General features: G+C 35.7%; 1 protein-coding gene across 1 annotated transcript in view; it reads left to right on the forward strand.

Moving 5' to 3' along the window:
- The window catches only part of GRB14 (growth factor receptor bound protein 14), a 67,771-nt gene extending 50,290 nt beyond the window's left edge, over window positions 1-17,481 (forward strand). The window contains exons 6-14 of the mRNA XM_085325900.1: window positions 1,905-2,042; window positions 3,162-3,272; window positions 3,463-3,558; window positions 4,139-4,216; window positions 6,528-6,644; window positions 6,739-6,796; window positions 6,888-6,975; window positions 10,797-10,890; window positions 15,118-17,481. Coding sequence (XP_085182026.1) covers window positions 1,905-2,042; window positions 3,162-3,272; window positions 3,463-3,558; window positions 4,139-4,216; window positions 6,528-6,644; window positions 6,739-6,796; window positions 6,888-6,975; window positions 10,797-10,890; window positions 15,118-15,261 — 924 coding nt within the window. The 3' untranslated portion in view covers window positions 15,262-17,481. The remainder of the gene's footprint in view (window positions 1-1,904; window positions 2,043-3,161; window positions 3,273-3,462; window positions 3,559-4,138; window positions 4,217-6,527; window positions 6,645-6,738; window positions 6,797-6,887; window positions 6,976-10,796; window positions 10,891-15,117) is intronic.
- The last annotated feature ends 1,701 nt before the right edge of the window (window positions 17,482-19,182 follow it).

Raw genomic sequence — 19,182 nt, forward strand, 5'->3', positions numbered from 1 at the left:
TAGATTATCCTGAAGTTTCTATTCGACTTTGTTTATGGAGTTAAAATACTTTTTCAGTGCAGCCTTTTATATTCACCTGTCTGCTTCAGTATGGCTGAAATAGCTTAAACTGCATTTGTATACAGAATGTGACAGCAGCACATATAGATGGATATACCTAGTCTTATTGCAATGTAAAGCTACTCAGATTTGAATAGTGGTGAAGCTCTCATAATATGTTCTTAGTTGTGGGCTAGATATGCCAGGCAGTTCCCTGTCAGACAAAGTATGGCCATATTACTGCACTCAAACTAGCTAAATTTAATTACCTCTGGATAGTCTGCATGTGCAATAGTCATGCATCTGACATGCAAAAATAAGAGTGAAAATAACCTTATCTTTGTTGGGCTCCATTATTTAGTGGCCAAAGAACTTGGTGTTCATCCAAGATCATGTTCACTTTATCATTTGCTGCAGCCAGGTGCCAGCCAGTCTGTCTCGTTGCCTTGGAATCTGCTGCTTCCTGTCCTCGGCTCTCCCGGCTGGGCAGGCCGTGCTTGTCCTGTGCGAGGATAGAGGTATCTGAGCATATCGGGAAGGGGCAGCAGATGGGAGGAAACTGCAGCAACAAGAGCTGCAGAAATCAGCAAGAAAACCCYTTGTACCCTACTCACATACAGGCCTGGATAGCATTTATGATATTGCAAGCCAGTTGGAGGCCGAGTTGCTTGACAACCTCAATAATAAAACCTGAGTTCTCAAATGAAAGCAAAAAATCGTATTTAGGGACAAACACTTTGTGTGTATTTATACAAATGTGCATGCATACACACAAAGCCTTCTTTGTGTTTGTAGAAATTGAAGAATGCTAGGTTAGTATTTTTAAATATGAGCCATAGTTCTGAGTAGTTTTATTGGAAATAGAAGAATAGAAATCAATATATTGCATGGAATTATAWTATTCCCGTAACACGGTTGCCAAATTTTAGGAGGTGATTTTGCAGATTGACTGAAACTACGTGTGTACTTGGTCTTAGCAAGACAGCAGCTCTGTTGCACTCTGAACAATGTCTGTTGGAAATGGCTAAACAGAAGCCATTGAATATCGTAACTAGGCACAGTGCATGAGTTAACTTTTCTGTCTACTCCTGTCATTCTACCAGTAGGCATTTCCATGGTTTGTGAGGGTACATACCAGTTTCTGGCAGTTCTGGAGGCAAAATGGCAGATACCTATTTGACTCTTAAGCCCTCTTGCCTTCCTCCTGTTGTAGCTTTTTTCACCTAAATGCTCTCTAAGACATGACCTTAAGTGGAGCCAGTGAGTCCCTTGGAGGCAGGCCCAACCGCTCCTGTACTTGAGTCAGCTAAACCTGCTATCTAAGCACCACTTTAGACCTTAAGACCTTTGTTCCCCCATTCTTTGGGAACAGTATGATCTTGGTCAGGCCAAGACGAGAACTCCTCCAGGTCTGTATGGTTTTGTGATTTGTTTGCCAAATTAATTTTCATTCAGGTCAGTTCCCTTATCTGACTTGTAACACAGGGAGGGGATGGCATTTTTCCCCTGTTTGCAGCAGTGATTTGCAGTTTACATAAAAATAGGCTCCAAGGCATGGGATCAGAACTTCTTAAACTGGTATCACTGCTGAAGTCAATGTATTGCATAACTAATGCTCTCATTTGAAACCATATTTTCCATGTAAATATATAATTTACTCAGCATACCTTGGAGTTACATAATGTTCTAATCCCATTAAGATTACCTCTCATTTAAGGCATGCAGATGTAGTGGTAACTGAATTAATGTGGTATGATAGTGAGTTTAGGGGTCTATTCACCATAGTCCTGTGTGAGTATGTTAATAAAACAGAGAGCTGATTTTGGATTAAAGAGGGGAAAAAAGCRTATCTGATTTTCTTTCAGATGTTTCTAAACTCCAGCACATATCCTGAAATTCATGGTTATTTGCATGCAAAGGAGCAGGGAAAAAAGTCATGGAAAAAGCTGTACTTTCTTTTGCGAAGATCTGGTCTTTATTTTTCCACTAAAGGTACATCAAAGGTAAGGCAGAACAAAACAAAAAAGAAAAAGAAGAAATACAAACATAGAGCAAATGTTTATGATCTGCTGTAATGTAAATTTAAACTTAAAATTTCAATCTGTACTGTTTAAAGGGCACAACTTTTCCATTTATTATAAATAAAACATACAAAGATACTGTGGCATAATGCTGGGAAAACATAGTTTCAGGAAAAGTAGTTTCTTTTTGCCTGATTATTTTGCTTCATTCTGGTTATACATAGTTAATTTTTTTCCAGTGAGTTAGCACTGTGTATTTTTTAAATGAGTTTTCAATAGTAGTTAAAAATTTTGACGTTTTAGCAGATGCTCTGAAAGATGCACACAGTAGTTCATTACCAAAAGTAAACCAAATTAAAAGTAAAGTATAAAAAGATAGGAACATTTTTAGAGTTCTCAAATGTTATCACAGTTCAGTTTTTCATTTTTTCTAGTTCAATCTTTTGATGGCAGTACTGTTAACCTGATTATGGCAAACAGCATACGATGCAGACGAGACATCTTTTGTATAAACCACTTAAAGTTTTTTATGTTGTTCTGAATTTTCTATGTGAACTGCCATGGTCTTCCCTGAGCTGTTTTATATCCTTCAGCAAATATCTTCTGTTTTCTTCCTTGACTTAACTGACCGTGGAAGATGGATGTAATGCTTAGAAATAACACTGTACAGTAATAATTACAGTATATTGCTTTTTCAGATTCTGAAAGTATATTTTATTTTGTTGTTTGAAATGCATAGTGAACTCAAAACTTACAAAGTTACTTTTCAGTTACAATCTTAATATTACTGTGGCTTCCTTAATATTACTTTGGCTTCCATCTAGTGGATGTTTTCCTAGAAATCAAATCACTTGCGCTATGTTCTTTCTCTCTGCAGGAGAAGGAATTCTTTGATGAGTGTGAGGAGTTTTTTCTCTGTATTAGAAAGTGAATTTTGAGTTGCCTGTGTCTAGATTTCATGAGACAACGTTATAGTTAAAACTGCTTGCTGTACGTAAGACCATACTTTGGAACAGGACAGCTACTCCACTGTTGTCAGTTTCTTATCTGGAGAGGCTGGCTAAAAATAGTCTAATTGTATTATATCTTTCTTCTTTTTAGGAACCAAGGCATCTGCAGTTTTTCTGTGAATTCAGCAATAGTGATATGTACATGTCTCTGACAGGCAAAAAGATATCTGGAGCACCAACAAACTATGGATTCTGCTTTAAGGTATAAGCTTATTATTCTTACATGAATTAAAGCAAGCCACAGATTTTAGGTAAGCATAAGATTCTTTAAGATTTCTGAAAGTAATATTCAGCTGTCTGTTATAAAATAGGAGAATTAGTGGCTTTTATTTCAACAGGTGTTATCTTCAAGATATGCATTAATGATAAAAAAATGTGCTGTGGCCTTCTAGCCTAACAAATCAGGAGGAACCAGAGACCTTAAACAGCTTTGTGCAGATGATGAGCAAAGTAGGACATATTGGATGACAGCAATTAGGTTGCTTAAGGTAATTTTTTTTGTGGAGTTAACTTCTTGCTTGAAGTTTATCATGTGGCAATATCGATACTGTGAAATAGAGAAGTAAGTTGTAATTGTAGGTTCTCATGCATTATCAATTAATTTTGTATGCTGAAGGCTTCTTTTCCTTTGTCTCAAAAGAGAGAGACCAAATTCCTGAAATCACAGTAGAGGATGGAATGATAACTTGAAGCTTATTCCTGCAAACTTACACTTACATGAAAAGCATGCACATAATGTTAACTGCTGAATTTAGTGAGATGGCTGATGAGTAAGGTTGAATGAAGCTACAAGTATGTACAAGATTTGGACTTTAAAATATTTCTAAAATATATCTATTTGTGGTAAGATATGGATAGCTCAAGTGGTGTATTGAATGTCTAGAATCTAATGCAGGTATATATTTTTTAAAAAGTGCAACAGTTTCCTTATTTTAACAGCATCCATCCCTATTTTTTGATTGGTTATAAAGAAAAACAGTACAAGTGTTATCTTTTACACCTGGAAAAAAGTTTACTTGGCTTGGGATTGTAGTTTAAAATACTAACCATGTTATTTTCTGGTTTTAGTATGGGATGCAGCTGTATCAGAATTACATGCAACATTATCAAGGTAGTGGTTGCAGCCCTTGGAATATGACACCTATGGTATGTCCTACAGTACSTCCATGAATAAATACATTGTTTCTGCCATCATGCTATTTTTAAGTAACTTTTGTCAGTTACACTACTGACCTGATCGTGCAAATCTCTGTATGTGTGAGTGCTTGTTGAAATCTTTAGGGATGTCAGGGTAGACTAGACAGCTAATTAATTAATTGACTTAATTAATACAAATCTGGTAGTTCAGACCAGTTAACAGGCTTTTTCCTGTTGTCAAATCTGCAGTATTTTGAGAATTCATTGGCTTATTATCACTGTCAAAGAGAATGGAAAGAGGATGTTAAAAGCAGAATAGCAGAACTATAAATGAATTAAAAAAGAAGCACAGTGTTTAAGGTTGCACGTGCTGTAAATTATTAATAAGAGAGCTTTAATAAATGCTTTTCAGTGTACAATAAAACTTCCCTTCTGTTTCTTAAAAATGGTTAAGTACTTAAGATAAGTACTTAAGATGAATTTCAGCTAATATAACACTGTCTGGAATTCAGAGGGACACCATGATTTGGAGGACTGGATTTTGGAGGAACACTAGCCTATAATAGAGAATGTTTGTCYGCAGAGTCAGCTAGCTGAGAGTGGATCTGTTTGTCCTTTTCTTTAATACCTTGCCTTCCTCATCTCAGTCCTTTGTGAGTCACTTAACTTCATTTTTTTTTCTTAGATAACTTGTATCTTTTTATGATTTTTGGTTGGTTAATTTAGGTAAGAATTATTTATTGCCAGGACTTGTTATGATGATCTTATAGTGTTTTTTTTTTGAGCTTTTATTCTGGCTCGTGCTGTTAAAATGCCTAAAATATGTAATTGCATATACATATATAATATGTATTCATGAGAAAATTATTTTCCATTATATTGCTAATAAGCATGGCTTCAATATTGTGCTTAATGCAGTGGCTGTATTCTTACTTGCCATTACATGTAGTTGTAACAATAGCCAGCTGCTTCTTTTATAATGAATCTGGGAGCTGTTACTGTGTTTTTGTTTGTTTTTCTTTTCTCTCCTCTTACATTGCCACATGCATTTTAGCTCATGTAGATTCTAACACAGGCTGTATTTATAACCAGTATTAAGCATAGTACTACTGTATACTTGTGTATAATTGGCCAGCTGAACAGCAGATTTGAAAAACTTAAGAATTAAGTGTTGAAGTAATCGAATGTACTTCATACAGAAATCAATTCGATGTTTCACATTCCTGAATAATTCACAGCTATCTCAGCTGCAAGGAGTTCCCTACACTCCCCTAAAGAGACTCAAATGTCTCCTCTTATTTTGCCCTTGCTTCTCACTTTTGTAAAATTCTTTGCAGGTTACAATTATTCAGGCAGACCTTTAGCTTAGACTACAATGTCAAGAGTTACAGTGAACAGCAGAATTATTCTCTTCCATTTCTAGATATCTTAGAGGAATCTATCTGTAACCAAATAGGAACAAAGCAGCTCTTTTGGTTTTCTGAATCAGGAACTCTACTGAAATCTGTGAATCTTACATTCTAGATACTTCTTTAATTTATAGAATGATAAATTGTTTTAAAATTATTTGATATCCCAGTGCCTGCCAGTGTTTAAGTCATTATAATCAGCATCAAACTTGATTGTATAATCAAATTTCTATGTAATATATCGGTGAACTTTGAGGTTGTTTTGTCAAACTGTAGTACTTTTTATTCTATTGTTACAAACTTGATATTCACTTGGTGAAAAACAAAAAAACCCTTCTCTTTATAGTAGGTCCTATAGTTGCTGAGTCTGTGTCTGTTCCATAATAGGAGTTTGAAGGAAAAAATTAAAATAGATCTTAATAATATATAGAAATGGATGTTTTCTATGCTTAAATCTGGTAAACTTTGATTGAAAGTTTATGCAGCAAATGTCTGAACTTGTACATATTTTTAGCAAAATATTTCAAATCTTGATTTATTTGATGGTTCTATTCAAGTATTTTGTTTATTGTTTTTGTGTCTGCTACTTGGACAGCTTAATATCAATTTCCTGACTTGTTTTGACTTACAAAGGGATACTTATAGTTAAAAATGTAAGTAGTGATTATGATGAAGTGATGTATTCATCATTCATTACAATGATGCAGAAAGATGATCTGTCTTGCCCAACTGTAAAATTGAACTTTGCAGGAACATATGTGAATTACAGATGTTCCCCAGAGTAAAAACAAATTTAGCTCTGATAGGAAACATTGCAGATATTTGAAACACAATTTAAAAAACATAATGTTTTCTCAGAAGCTCTATTTTAAAAGATAGAGCTTAAAAAAAATGACCTCTTTTTTTTCCAGAGAAGTATTTCAGAAAATTCATTAGTAGCAATGGATTTCTCAGGACACAGAAGCAGAATTATAGAAAATCCAACAGAAGCCCTTTCAGTTGCTGTTGAAGAAGGATTAGCATGGAGGGTATAAACATGCTTTCTTTATCAGAATAATAATTCTGATTGTTTTCCTTACAAAAAAAGTTCTGAAATCATGTTTTTTYTCTTCTCCCACACAGAGAAGAGGGTGTCTGCGGCTCAATTCACATGGTAGCCCTACTGCCATACCTAACGTAGGTATGTGTGAGTTAATTCATTGCAAGAGGAATGCAATAGTTGATAGTTTCAATAAAAGCAACATGATTTTTAAGGATCTTTATTTCTCTAGCTATACACAGATCTCAGTCATGGTTTCATCATAAAATCTCTAGAGATGAAGCTCAAAGACTTATTTTGCAGCATGGACTTGTAGATGGGTAAGTTAATTCTTTACATAACTCTTCTGAGGCACATTTCTAGTCAGCTGCTATTTTCATGTACTTTTTATTGTGGGGGGAGATAGAAGAAGGAAGATTTTGCACTTACCTAATAGAAATAATTTTTTTTATATAGGGCTATCTTGGGATCGCTTGGTTTCTATTTTATATCTTCTCAAAGCAATAAAGTGGTGATCTAACACTTTGATACTGTCACTGACAGATTACTTATGTCTGCTCAGAGCCAGTCATTTTAGCTCTATATTTTCACAGTATTCTCTGTGAACCATCAACTTTGGCACCAGGGCCTTTTGTATCTCTTATTAGTGATGAAAGGATGAAAGCAAGTCTGAAAACATTGCTTAACCGTATTCCAGGATGAAATGTACAGAGACAGCAATTGAAAAAAGTACATGAAATGAGTAAAACTCTTGTTATCCCTTAATGGTGAGCAGTAAACATTAGTGTAAGACTATTCACTTATATTTTTCTTGCATTTAAATTTTCATTCAGAAAAAAATAATGAAGTATGTATTTCCTGTTCAAATCCTTCTATTTTTAACTTAGATATTTTTATCCTTCCTTATGTGATAAATGTAGACTGGGCCTCCTTCATTCAAGGAGTTACTCTGTGAAACCTAAAGTTTCTCTTGATCTGTTTCTAGTTAGGTACCTGTAACATTAGACCACTGGTTACATTCCTTCAGTTTTAGCTCAAGAATATTGTAATACTACATCCTACATCTGCAGAAAGAATGATACCAAAAAAAAAAAAAAAATGTGAAAAAGTGAGAGAAGAGAGGGGAAAAAAGAGGAGGCAAACATAATCTTACTTAGCAAGTGAGGATATTTGCACTGTTTTAATTACAGGGGTCCCACTTTTAAGCCTGGCTAATCATTGTACTCTACATTGATTTCTGCATTTGCTACAAAAGAGAGATATGGGATAAATCCAACATGTATTTCTGAGGGTGCTATAGGTCTAGATCTGATGAATTTTCTGGTGTATTTCAGTGGCCATACACAGATATTGTTAAATGAGACCCAGGAAACTAGGGGAATAAAAAGCAAAAACATTTGAAATGAGAAAGTGAAAACCTTGCAAAGATTAACTTAGTACAGTGTTGTTTATGTACTATTCTTGGGCCTATTCATAGATATGTTTTGTGGTTTGATGAAGATGATCTTAAGAAGACTTTCTAGAATTTATTGGAATGTGATTCCTCACATTCCAATGTGTAAGGAATCATGTGCTGGTAGATATGCATTCATGAGTTGCAATGAAGACATGCAATTAGAGCATTTGACAAATGCGTTGCTTTTTGAAAGCTGAAAGAGTGAATTGTCACCAGAAAAATAAAGAAGTTTTTCATGGGAATAAGAAGGGGTTTCCCCCCCCCCTTTTTTTTCCCCGCTTGGGTGGGGAACATGTTGAGTCTTTTGAGGTGCTTCAAAGATAAAACTGATCGCAAGTCAAAGATCTCCTTGATTATTAACAGCAGGTGGTAGTGCTCTCTGTAATAATATATGAATAATGTGTGTACCAACAAATACACTGTTCATAATGGTAAAGTACTATTAAATGAAGTATCTACAGTAGTCTTGGTATTTAAATAACCCAATAACAGGTTAGAGCATTCTRTAAGGGGATGATGATTTGGAATCTGCTGTTCTAGTGTAAACCAGCATTCTTAAAGAAGTTTATGTAGCAATATTGCTGGTTTAGTACTTGACCTCCCCAAAGGACATTTGAAGATCTTTCAGTGATAAATGATTGACAGGTTTGCAAACCGGTCAGCTTCTGATGAATACATGGGGTAATATCATTACCAAAATTCCCATATCAAAATGCAATTGATTGTTCAGAGAATTCCCTATACATTTATGAAGGAATAGTTCTTAGGAGTCATCCAGCCTATCTGAAAAGCTCCCTTCCAACCAACCTCCATATGAATCTATGAAGTAGAGCCCTTTCCACATAATAAAGTAAGTGAGATTTTAAGTGTTTTTGGCAACTAAAGTAAGATTGTTGTAATAACGTTAAGAAAAAGTAAAGATCTTTTGTGATGTGTGAAGGAGAACAAATCTTGCTTCTCTTCCCTGTTAAAACAGGAAAAAAAATAAGAAAGTGGGCTTTGAAGGAATTTATGAATGGGAACAGAGTGGAACATCCTCCTCTATTTTCCTTCCTATGCCATGTGATTACTTCATGTGTTGCTTAATGTGGATCCCAGTATCTGGTTTTAGAGACCTCCTTTTGGATATTGGGAAAGTGCCGCATTCTCATAATGCAATTTTTCTGAATAAAAAAATTTGTCTGATCCGAATGACAGATATATAAAAAGTTCAAGTTCAAGCAAAGGATCTAACTGAGCTCTGAAGATTTTATTTTACGGCCACAAATGGGGTGAAAGACCACTAGATGGCGAGAGAGAGCTTACTAGGAAAGCCTGAGTATATAGAGAACTTTATCCTTAAACTTGCTGTGTGCTTTTGCTAGCTATATGCTTAGCTGGCAGTTATCCCTCATTAAAGGAAAAAAAAAAAAAGAGGTGAAAAACTGAATCAGAGTTCTGAATTAGTCTGGATGGAAGATTTAATGTTAATGATTAGGGACTCTGAATTTGTTAATTCCAAGTTTTTTTTTTATTATTTTATTTTTGATAAGAACAGGACTCTGAAAGCTTTGAGGATAAAAATAATGTCTTAACAGTTTGAATCCATGTCTTAGTCAGTGAAAGGCTACTATAAACCTTTATATTCCTCTTTCTTCTCCTGAAGTCCTTTCTCATCATATAATAGTAGTGCCTGCATTCTTCATAAGCTGTTGGGGAAAAGAAGGTGCCTAGTTCTCATTTGGTTGATAACTGCAAGTCTATCTTGGCCCCCCCCCCCTTTTTTTTTTGGTATCCTGAAAGAAGATAATGCTTGCTAATGACTGTCCTTACATTTCCCTTCTTTGACATTCGATAGCTGTATCTGTTCCATGCGTGTACAGTACAAGCAGTTCAGACTTTCTTCACTATAAAGCTGCACACCAGGTACTTCCCTCTGTCCTACAAGCTGTTCTTCTCTGCTGCTATTCCAAACTCAGTGATTCAGTTAAAGCTGTCTCCTATTTTTATTCGTCCATTGTCCATACCAGATAATCTTGCCAGGATTATGGCAAAATTGTGTCTGTCAGTAATCTGGCTGGAATGAATTATCAGTGGACTAGTTACAATGACAGTGTTAGCAGGTGAGTGTTTTGATTTGTAATGATGCCAGAAAATGAACAGCCTGTGGCTCAGTCTTAGTGAGAATTTTGCTGATGTGCAGATGTGAGCATGCATTTATGAATATTGGCCAGATGTGAAAATCACTCTGGAATCATATACTGTATTAGCTTTTTTGTAGACTTTCTGTTGAACTGCCTTGCAAATTGTCCCCATGAAGACTGTAATTTAAGTAACTGTCAGAGTCCAAGGAAAAACTTTGTTCGAAGTACAAACTTTGAGAGTTTTTTTTTTTTTTTTTTTTTTTAATGTATCTGAAGAGATGCACTTTAATTCTATGCAGTGTAAAAACTAGCACCTCTGGTGTCATTCATTCCGAGAATGCATATTTTTCAGATAACAGACAAGGAGATAAAGAAAAATTACCAAAATATTTCCAGTGACACATTTTCACAGAAATAATGATTTTGAGCATAATTTTGGTAATTAACATTATTTTTCATTTTCATTAATACTTACTGTAATGAATTTACAATAGTTTTAACTGAGTGTTTACAAAAAGATTTCCAGAGTGACCTTACTGTGAAAATCTTCAATTTCTTTTAGGGTATTCCTGGTACGTGATAGTCAAAGTAACCCCAAATCATTTGTATTGTCATTGAGTCATGGATTAAAAGTAAAGCATTTTCAAATTGTACCAGTAAGTAAAATTTTCAGTTTATATATACATATATATATATATATACACACACACAGTTGTAAAATAATATAATCGAATAATTGTGGTAGAATATTAATGGATTGTTTGCTTTTTTATATGGAATATGGTAGACATACCTCTTTCAGTAAGAATCATAAATATTCTTAAGCAGAACTGAACATTTCTGAGCTCTGCTTTGTGATTTGTTATGAAACTTGACTGGTGTTGTGAAATGATATGTTTTGGTTTACCTAAAAAGTGCCTTGAAACAAGGGACAAATCTATTTCAACTGGAACATAAGCAACCGTGCTAGCATGAAAATCATATTAAAATAAAGGTCATACTGTCTTTTTTCATTTTTTCAATGTCTACACAATTTCTTTTTAGTTTTCAGTTTAGATGGACGGCCTGCAATCAGAGCGTGTGTGTGTGTGTCTGTCTGTCTCTCTCACTGACTGAGAGGCTTCTCTCAGTATTTGAGGTCAAACATTTTTTGCTGATCTCCTTTTCTTGATTAGTGTTTTTGTGGTATATCCATGTCCACGTTTGTTTCAGGGGGACAGTTTTTGCTAAAGCTGATATGCTTCTTTAGCCCAGTTATTTACAGGTAGCCTGAAGTTTCCTAAGTTGAAGTTGTATTTCCATCAGTTTCCAATGATAATGTTGTCTCATTCTTCTGCCAGTCTGCCAGCTTTCCCCATCCTTTCCACTTCCTCCAAAGATGATTTATACCGTTTTCTTTCCAAACTGCTTCTGTTGAGAAGTACTTCAGCATTACATGTTTTAGCCACAGCTGCTTTACATAGCTGAGGAGACCTGTATCTTTTTCTTCTCTCTTCATAAGAGAACCTTCCTTCTGGGCCATATATGCTATAGTCTCTGTGTTTCTTCCTGGTGAAGTTTCTAGGAYGTTCTGCTAGACTGTTTCTTGGTAGAGATGAGCACTGTGGATTTTCTCCTTTCTTTTCTGGTGGCATCCTATGAGCATTCAACACTGCTCTGTATGCCTTATCCAGTGCTTCTAGCTGATACTCTAAAAAACTGTCCTAAAAACTTTCCTATAGAATAAGACTGGAGGTTATTTGGGAAGAGGAAAGGTGTGAGATGATTAATGTCAGGAAAAAGAATTGCCCAGGATTTTCATTGTGTTAAGTGCAAATGATGCAGGATTCTGCAATCCAAGGTAGCTGTGTCCTGAATCCTATGTCAACATCACCATATGCTCTGTGATGAGATCCTGGATGTAAGATCCTCTGAGTGTCTTTGTTCACTCCAGTTGCTTCTAGTATTTACTTTGGGGTAGATGTTGTGTAGTTTAGAAAACTTTCTGAACACTGTACTAAAACTATATGATTATACTTTATTGGGATGTTGTTTAACTCTCAAATTTGAGAGACAGCTTTTTCTTTCCCTATCAGAAAATGGACCCTCTCTCCTCTAACAACAGATGGGGCAGGAAGCTGCAGTTATCTTCAGTTTCCTCTGAGATTCCCTTCTTCTCTTAAAAAAAAAATCGATCAGTCAATTTTAATGCTCTTCTGCAAACCATGTTTCCACATAAATTCATAAATTGGGAAAGTACAAGCAGTGCCTTTTAGGAATTAATCATAGATATGGATGCTAAAACCTTCTCTCTTACGGTAGGATCTTTGGTGGAGGAAGAGGTAATCTGTTTTGACATGGATTGTATACAGGTTTCGTTCAACTTCTGCTTGATCTAGAAGACCTGTATTGCTTCAGTGCAAAACTTGTCTTCGAAAGATTTATTTTTTTTTTATATTCTCTAAAGTAAAATGATTTATCCTATGCTGGTTACCAGAGAAGTGGGTGTGGGTGTGACTCTATAATGAGAATAACTTAATGCAGAGAAAGAGGATGTAAATATGGAAATTGGCAGTATTCTAAACACAAGCATATTTCAACTCCCAATATTCAGTCCACTTTAGTCCCCCTCATGCAATGCCCAATCCCTGACTTGCTGCATGCTCTGTTTATGCTAGAACAAGAGTTTTCAAGGAGTTCAAAAAAATTGGAGAAAAAGAGTTTTGCTTCCAATTCATGCTTATCTTTTTTTTTCAATGAAGTTACCGTTTTCTAAGAAGGCATTTTGTCACATGACAGTGCAGTAAGTTGGGAGCTTATTAGTTGGAGATCAAGGTTACCTTTTTGAACTTCAAATCTTACTATTCTTCCAAACTCCCATCTCTTTTCAGCCCTCAGGAAGAGAAGATAAACCTTTCTACTCAATATAAATAAATAAATGACATGCTAAAGGTCTCTTTTACAGGTTAAAAGAATCATTCAGCCTCTAATTTTTTTTTCCTCACGTTTTAGGTTGCTTCAGATTATACAGCATTTAAAAATATCCCCTTACAGATAGGGGATATACCCTGCCAGTCTGAGTTTTTCCCACATTAACAAGTGTAACATGTTAACACTGGTAACATGTGCAGCAGATACTGCAGGTGGGTGGCAGGAAATTGCTTTTAAGAAGTTAAAAGAAAACCTTTGGGATACACTTGGGATCCCATACTGTGAAAATTAGAGAACCCCATAACATAAATGGATTCTTCATCCCTATTAATCTAGGCTGATACTAATTAACTTCAATATAGTCTATTCTGAAATCAGCTATTATGTAGCACAGGTGAAAAAAAGAAAAATTCATATGCATGTATTTCTAGGACTGTTCTTTTTCTAGTAAATGATTTCCCCTTAACAGCCTTCCTAGATTGCAGAAGATACTAGGTTCCTGGTCAGCATAACTTCTGTATGAGTTCTTACTTTGTAAAATATTGATCACTTTCTTCAAGGTGTGGGATTAACTTTAGGAGGATAAAATAAAATAAATAAAAMAAAGCTAAAAATGAAGTCCCAGACATCTGAAACAGACATCTGAAATGTCAACTCTTCCTTGTGTTCAGTGTGTTGGCAGGAAAATTGCATGCATAAGAAAAGTCCAGTGGCTGATAATCCATTTTCAGGTTTTTGGCTGAAGAACAGGAATTTACACATGCACACATTGATAATTCCTTCACTAGCAGTGTTTGACCTGGATTGACCAAAGTCTGAGAATAAAGAAATTAAAAACTACTTCTAGACATGGTAGAAAGGGGTAGAATAACCAGGAGTCATAAGCAGTCAAACAGCTGCTTCAGATGAGAAATCTTAATTAAAGGTAAGAGAGCTAATTACATCTCCCTTCCTTTATACCCCAAGTAGGATAATGGCATCTTTTTCTAGCACAGCACATGCAGCTCTGCACTAACCCTACTTCAGGAAGTTATTTTGTTCACTATCTATATCTTATCAACTATTTTTTCTCCTTTTCTCTTTTAAAAAAGTTTCTTCCTCCTTTTCTCCTWTATTTACTTTAATACTAATTGGTCACTATTGTACTGAAGCTTTTTGATATCAGATATATCAGCAGAAGAGGAAATTTATCAAGAAAGTATATAGGCAGAATTAGCAGCACAATGCAAATTGTGCAAGAGCTAATTTTAAGTAACATAGAACGGGGAAATACTGATTTTAAATTTCCAGGCTTCTGAAAGAGGATCTTTAAAGAGATATTCTGCAGTTTCTTTTGTCTCTCATGTGGTTATCATTTATGCCATTTACATTTACAATCCATACACACRTGCATTTGGAGCAGCAGCAGTTCTTTTTACAACAACACGTTACTACATCAAGAATGTTACTTTTATGATGGGCAGTTCCTTGTACAGCAAGTACCATTCTGTACACTAATGTGTAGCCATATTGCACTCTACAAATGTAATCAGTGATCCAAAATATATCAGTTACACAGACTGTTGAATGGAACAAGGGTTGATGAGTAAGTCTGTGAGTAGGCTGAAAATTGACAGTTCACTGTTACTCTGTAAAAACTCCATGTTTGTATAGGTTTCAGGTTTGGTTCTAAATCAAAGGCATAAAACAATATTATTAGTCCAGAAAGAATGCTAACATTTGAACATTCTATTTGGCTTTCTTTCATTCTAGGCATGTACCTAACATATACAGAAAGTTAAAGAATGTGTTATTTTTCTGTAGGTTATTTCTGATCTTGCTGTGAATGATCACTGTATTTCTCCTTTTCTCCCTAGTCATAAGATTATGAATATCTTGGTCTACAAGAAGATTTCTCTGACAAGTTTTTCAATCAGGAAGAAATACCATAGTAAAAGAGGATCTTATTCTATCTTGTTTTTCCATTTTTACAGTTGGAAGATGATGGGAAGCTATTCTATACCCTTGATGGTCATACCAGATTTACTGATCTCATCCAGCTAGTAGAGTTCTACCAACTTAATAAAGGAGTTCTGCCTTGCAAGCTAAAACACTACTGTGCGCGAATCGCTGTTTAACCAAAGCATCTATTGTTTCATCAGAGGGAAAGGAAGATGCTAGAATACTTTCCCCTCCTCAAGGCAATTTCTGTCGTAAAAAGGGAAAAAGCAGTACATTGAAAAGATTCTAAATTTCAGCTGCAAAAATAATTTATATGCTCCATAGATTAAGTACTTTGCATTGTGATTGTCACTGTGTTTTCTTTTTTTTTTAAGAAACATTATTTTGTATGTAATTATTTAGTGTTGTCTTGGACTTCTTTTCATCTGAAAACTTTTTTTTTTAATAATAATAATGTGTAACTTCATCTACAAAAATAAACTGAAGGGAAGTTCTATGTTCTTAGCTTTAAAATGAATTAATTGCCTTTTCAAATGTTTGTCATTTCTATTCATCAGATGGAAGAACAACTTTTACTTTGGTGAGAATTAGAAGCTAAACTGTGCATTTTATTTGTAAATAAAATGAAAAAGTATTTTGCACTATATTTTTAAATGCTACTTTGAGGATTACCATATATTAAAGTGAAAATAATTAAAAGTACTTATAACTGATAAGCTGTATTGAGTTGTGCTACTACTACTGTAATATTTTAAAGGATTTTTTTTCTAATTTAATGATTGTATCTATACCTTTATACAGACCTGGAGTGTTGTTACTTGACTATGAGATGTGTAAACATGCATAATATATCACGTAGTGCATAACATGGTTTAATGTACACCTAGACACTTTCTCTGTTTGCTTAAAACCTTTTTAGAGTGTATCAACAGTCAGTTCTTGGCTTATTTTCTTAATTTATGACAGAATAACAAGCTTAAATAAAGCTACCAATCACCAAGTCTTTAAAGATTACTGAATAGCTAAAATCCCAACTAAAGAAAGCTATTAAGGTAGAGCAAATTGAATTTTGGACCACAGCATTAGAAATAGCTTTAGTATCTGTATTTTAAGAGAGGTGGTACTCTTACATTTTTGAACAGAGCCCGGTGGAGTGGAGCTTAGATGGAAAGAGGAGTCCCTGCGTTAATGCTTTGCTGCCCAGGAGGTTTGATTTTGTTCTGAGGGTTCAGGACCCGGCCCTGGGGAGCTTCACTGCGGGTAGAGGCCGTGTGGTGCTTGGAGCCGGACCACCTCCCTGAATCCAGCCCCCGTTCCCTGCACTTTCTCGCTGCAGTCCCTGGCCACCAGGCGTATGCGCCGTTCTGCTGCAGGAGTAGTGGAGAAGGAAGCAAAGGAGCTGGGTGAGGGGCAGTGCGAGGGAGCCGAGGCGCCGTGGAGCCCGTGCGCGTCAGCCCACCAGGCCGCGCAGAGCAAAGCGCCGCAGCACAGTTGCGGAGTGGTGGTAACTGCAGCCTGTACATTTGGTATCGTGTGCTGCTGGAAGGCAATCACAGTAACATAATACTGTGATACTTAATTTACTAACTTCACCCACACATCACTGACCTTCTCCTCTGGTATGCAAATACAGTTTTTAAAGCTCATTAAAAAAGCAGCTCTTCATAACATGTACCAAAGATGCAGCATATGTGCCTGAGCTCATTACATTAGAAATGTAAAACTCCTGTCTAATAAATTTAACTCTCAAACCTTGAAAATAATTTCAAATTGTAATAATAATAAAAAAGTAGAATTAATTAAAACCTCTCCAGATCTAGTCAAACAGCTTGACTACTTTTGAGRCCTAGTATTATTTCAGAGATTGGTATAGAATAAGGAGAAATTTCTCCTCTGCATCCATATTTTTTGACTGTCACTGCAACAGACAACTTGTTTAATGTGTCAGTTGCATTTTTGCTTTGATATGTTACAACTTTGCCRTCATTTCTATTTGTATTTATTTTTTTGCCAGCACACTTGATAGAAAAGTTAACTGCTCAGTAAGTACCTTTTCACCTTTAGATCTGTTGGAGTGAGAATACGTGGATTATGTCACACAGTGGAGAGACATAAGCAGCCTTTGCTGGCTAGTGAAACTGGAAAACAAAACAACTAAACCCCAACCAGAGTTTAATGAGCATCTGAAAGTGTTTAACTGACAAGTATTTAAAGCATCCTTACTCTGTAAAATGTTGCTTCTTTCATTTTATCAGGTCTTTTAATTAAAAATCTAAATTGAAATCTTGCTGAGAATACAATTGATATCAGAATTTTCCTTTTTTACAGCTCTGCATAACTTTCCAATGTACAATTGTTCATGACTATGCAATAAAAAGCAAAACAATAAAAATAAAGTTTAGGTTGCTGTTTAAATAACTCACCGGCTGCCTCTTTGTTTAAATGTTACTGAAGGAAGAAGCGTGTAGTCTTAACTGAAGAACCATGTACCGAAGGAAGAAAGATGTAGTCTTAACTTCTAAATGTGCTAAATGGTACAGGTGGTTGATGCATGATTTGCAAGATCCTTGCCAGCCACAAGTATTTTCTTGTTGGAAAAATTGATATGTTTGATCATAAACTTTTTGGAGGGTGTTGTTAATTCTGTTTAAACAAAATTTCAGTKTGCTACTGTGGCTCCAAAATACATATACCACACTTCCTTGGTGTACATCCTCACAAAGAAAATTAGGTAATTAAGARTTGTGCACAACAGCTCAGTGAGAAATCAGTATTGTTTTGGGCAAGCCAGTCATTCTCCAAGCTTGCTTATCTGCAAAACTATGACATTTTTGCATCTACTTCAGAGGATTTAAAGACTTTTTAAAAGTCTAATTACTACCAGCATTTGCAGAAGCTTTTTTGGTACATAAGGTGGTAAGTGTTTACTTTGGGGAGGTCAGAATCTACGATGTTAAACTTCTTGGGGGAAAAGTAGTTTTTAAGCACTTTTGGGCTGAAGCATCGTGACTGACAAGCACTTTGGACTTCTTCAGATTTAAAACTTTGGTCTCTTGTGAGTATATCTGTATAGCACAGTGCAATGCTGGGAAGAGAGAAGCTTGCTATGAAGAGGTACCAGAGGCCGTGTAACTGCTACCAGCCCGTGTTTCCATCCAGGGTAATCAGCCCTGCAGGGGCAGGCGCTGCAAGATTGCGCTGGTTCAGGGATTGCTATAAAGCTCAGCACTGTATTTGTCGGCATATGGCCTTTGTGCCTTAGTTTCCAATCTTGAAATCTTTTGGGCTCAAAGGAGATTAAAAGTTAATTCACTGGTGTTTCATAATGCATACACATATAGGGCCAGAATTAAGGTTGCATGGGCAGCATTAAATGACATTTTTTAACTTCTGAGTGTTTTTACTTAACAATCTTATTAAGTCACTTAATGAATTTTTTGACATGTAGCAAGTCTTCAGTTCATCAAACTAAACGTTTTGAATGAGAGCTTTAACCCATTAAATAAAAGAGGATTACRTATGTAACTAACTACAAGTGGGATCTTTCAAGGATAATTGAATTTCTGTCAAATGTTGTCTGTTACATCCTGGTTTAAGAATTGTAGCATTTTGTGCTTCCCTGGGGGTAGAATTATTCTGTAGTGCGTGAGGCTTTAGAGTTTCTATTTTTAAGACACAAACCAGCTTATTTCAAGAGAACCGCATTTTTAAAAAATCATTTAAACACCACCCTCRTCCAAGCGGAAGCCATTCAGCCACCAATTAATTTCTTTTAAACGTTAAACATATTTAGTATAATTGGAGCTTACGTATCAGGCTAGCATTTGTAGGAAATCTTAGGTAATTTTCACTACCTGCACTACTTTGGGAAACACGCAAGGTAACTTACAGCTTGCGTCAGTTCTTCTACTTGGTTGCTCCAGTGATTATTTTTACTGCCGTTCTGACATTTCACGCTACTCTCCCTTAGCACCGTGACTCTTTTTCTATCATTATAGTTGTTATTAGTATTATTTAATTTGCACTTGGCAGGTGAGGACTGCACTCGCGCTCGCCGCGGAGGGGGCGCAGCGCGCGGCTGCGCAGCGCCGGGGGCA

The sequence above is a fragment of the Rhea americana genome, unplaced genomic scaffold (assembly GCF_003343005.1).
Source record: "Rhea americana isolate MKP2758 unplaced genomic scaffold, rheAme1 scaffold_124, whole genome shotgun sequence".
NCBI lineage: Eukaryota > Metazoa > Chordata > Aves > Rheiformes > Rheidae > Rhea > Rhea americana.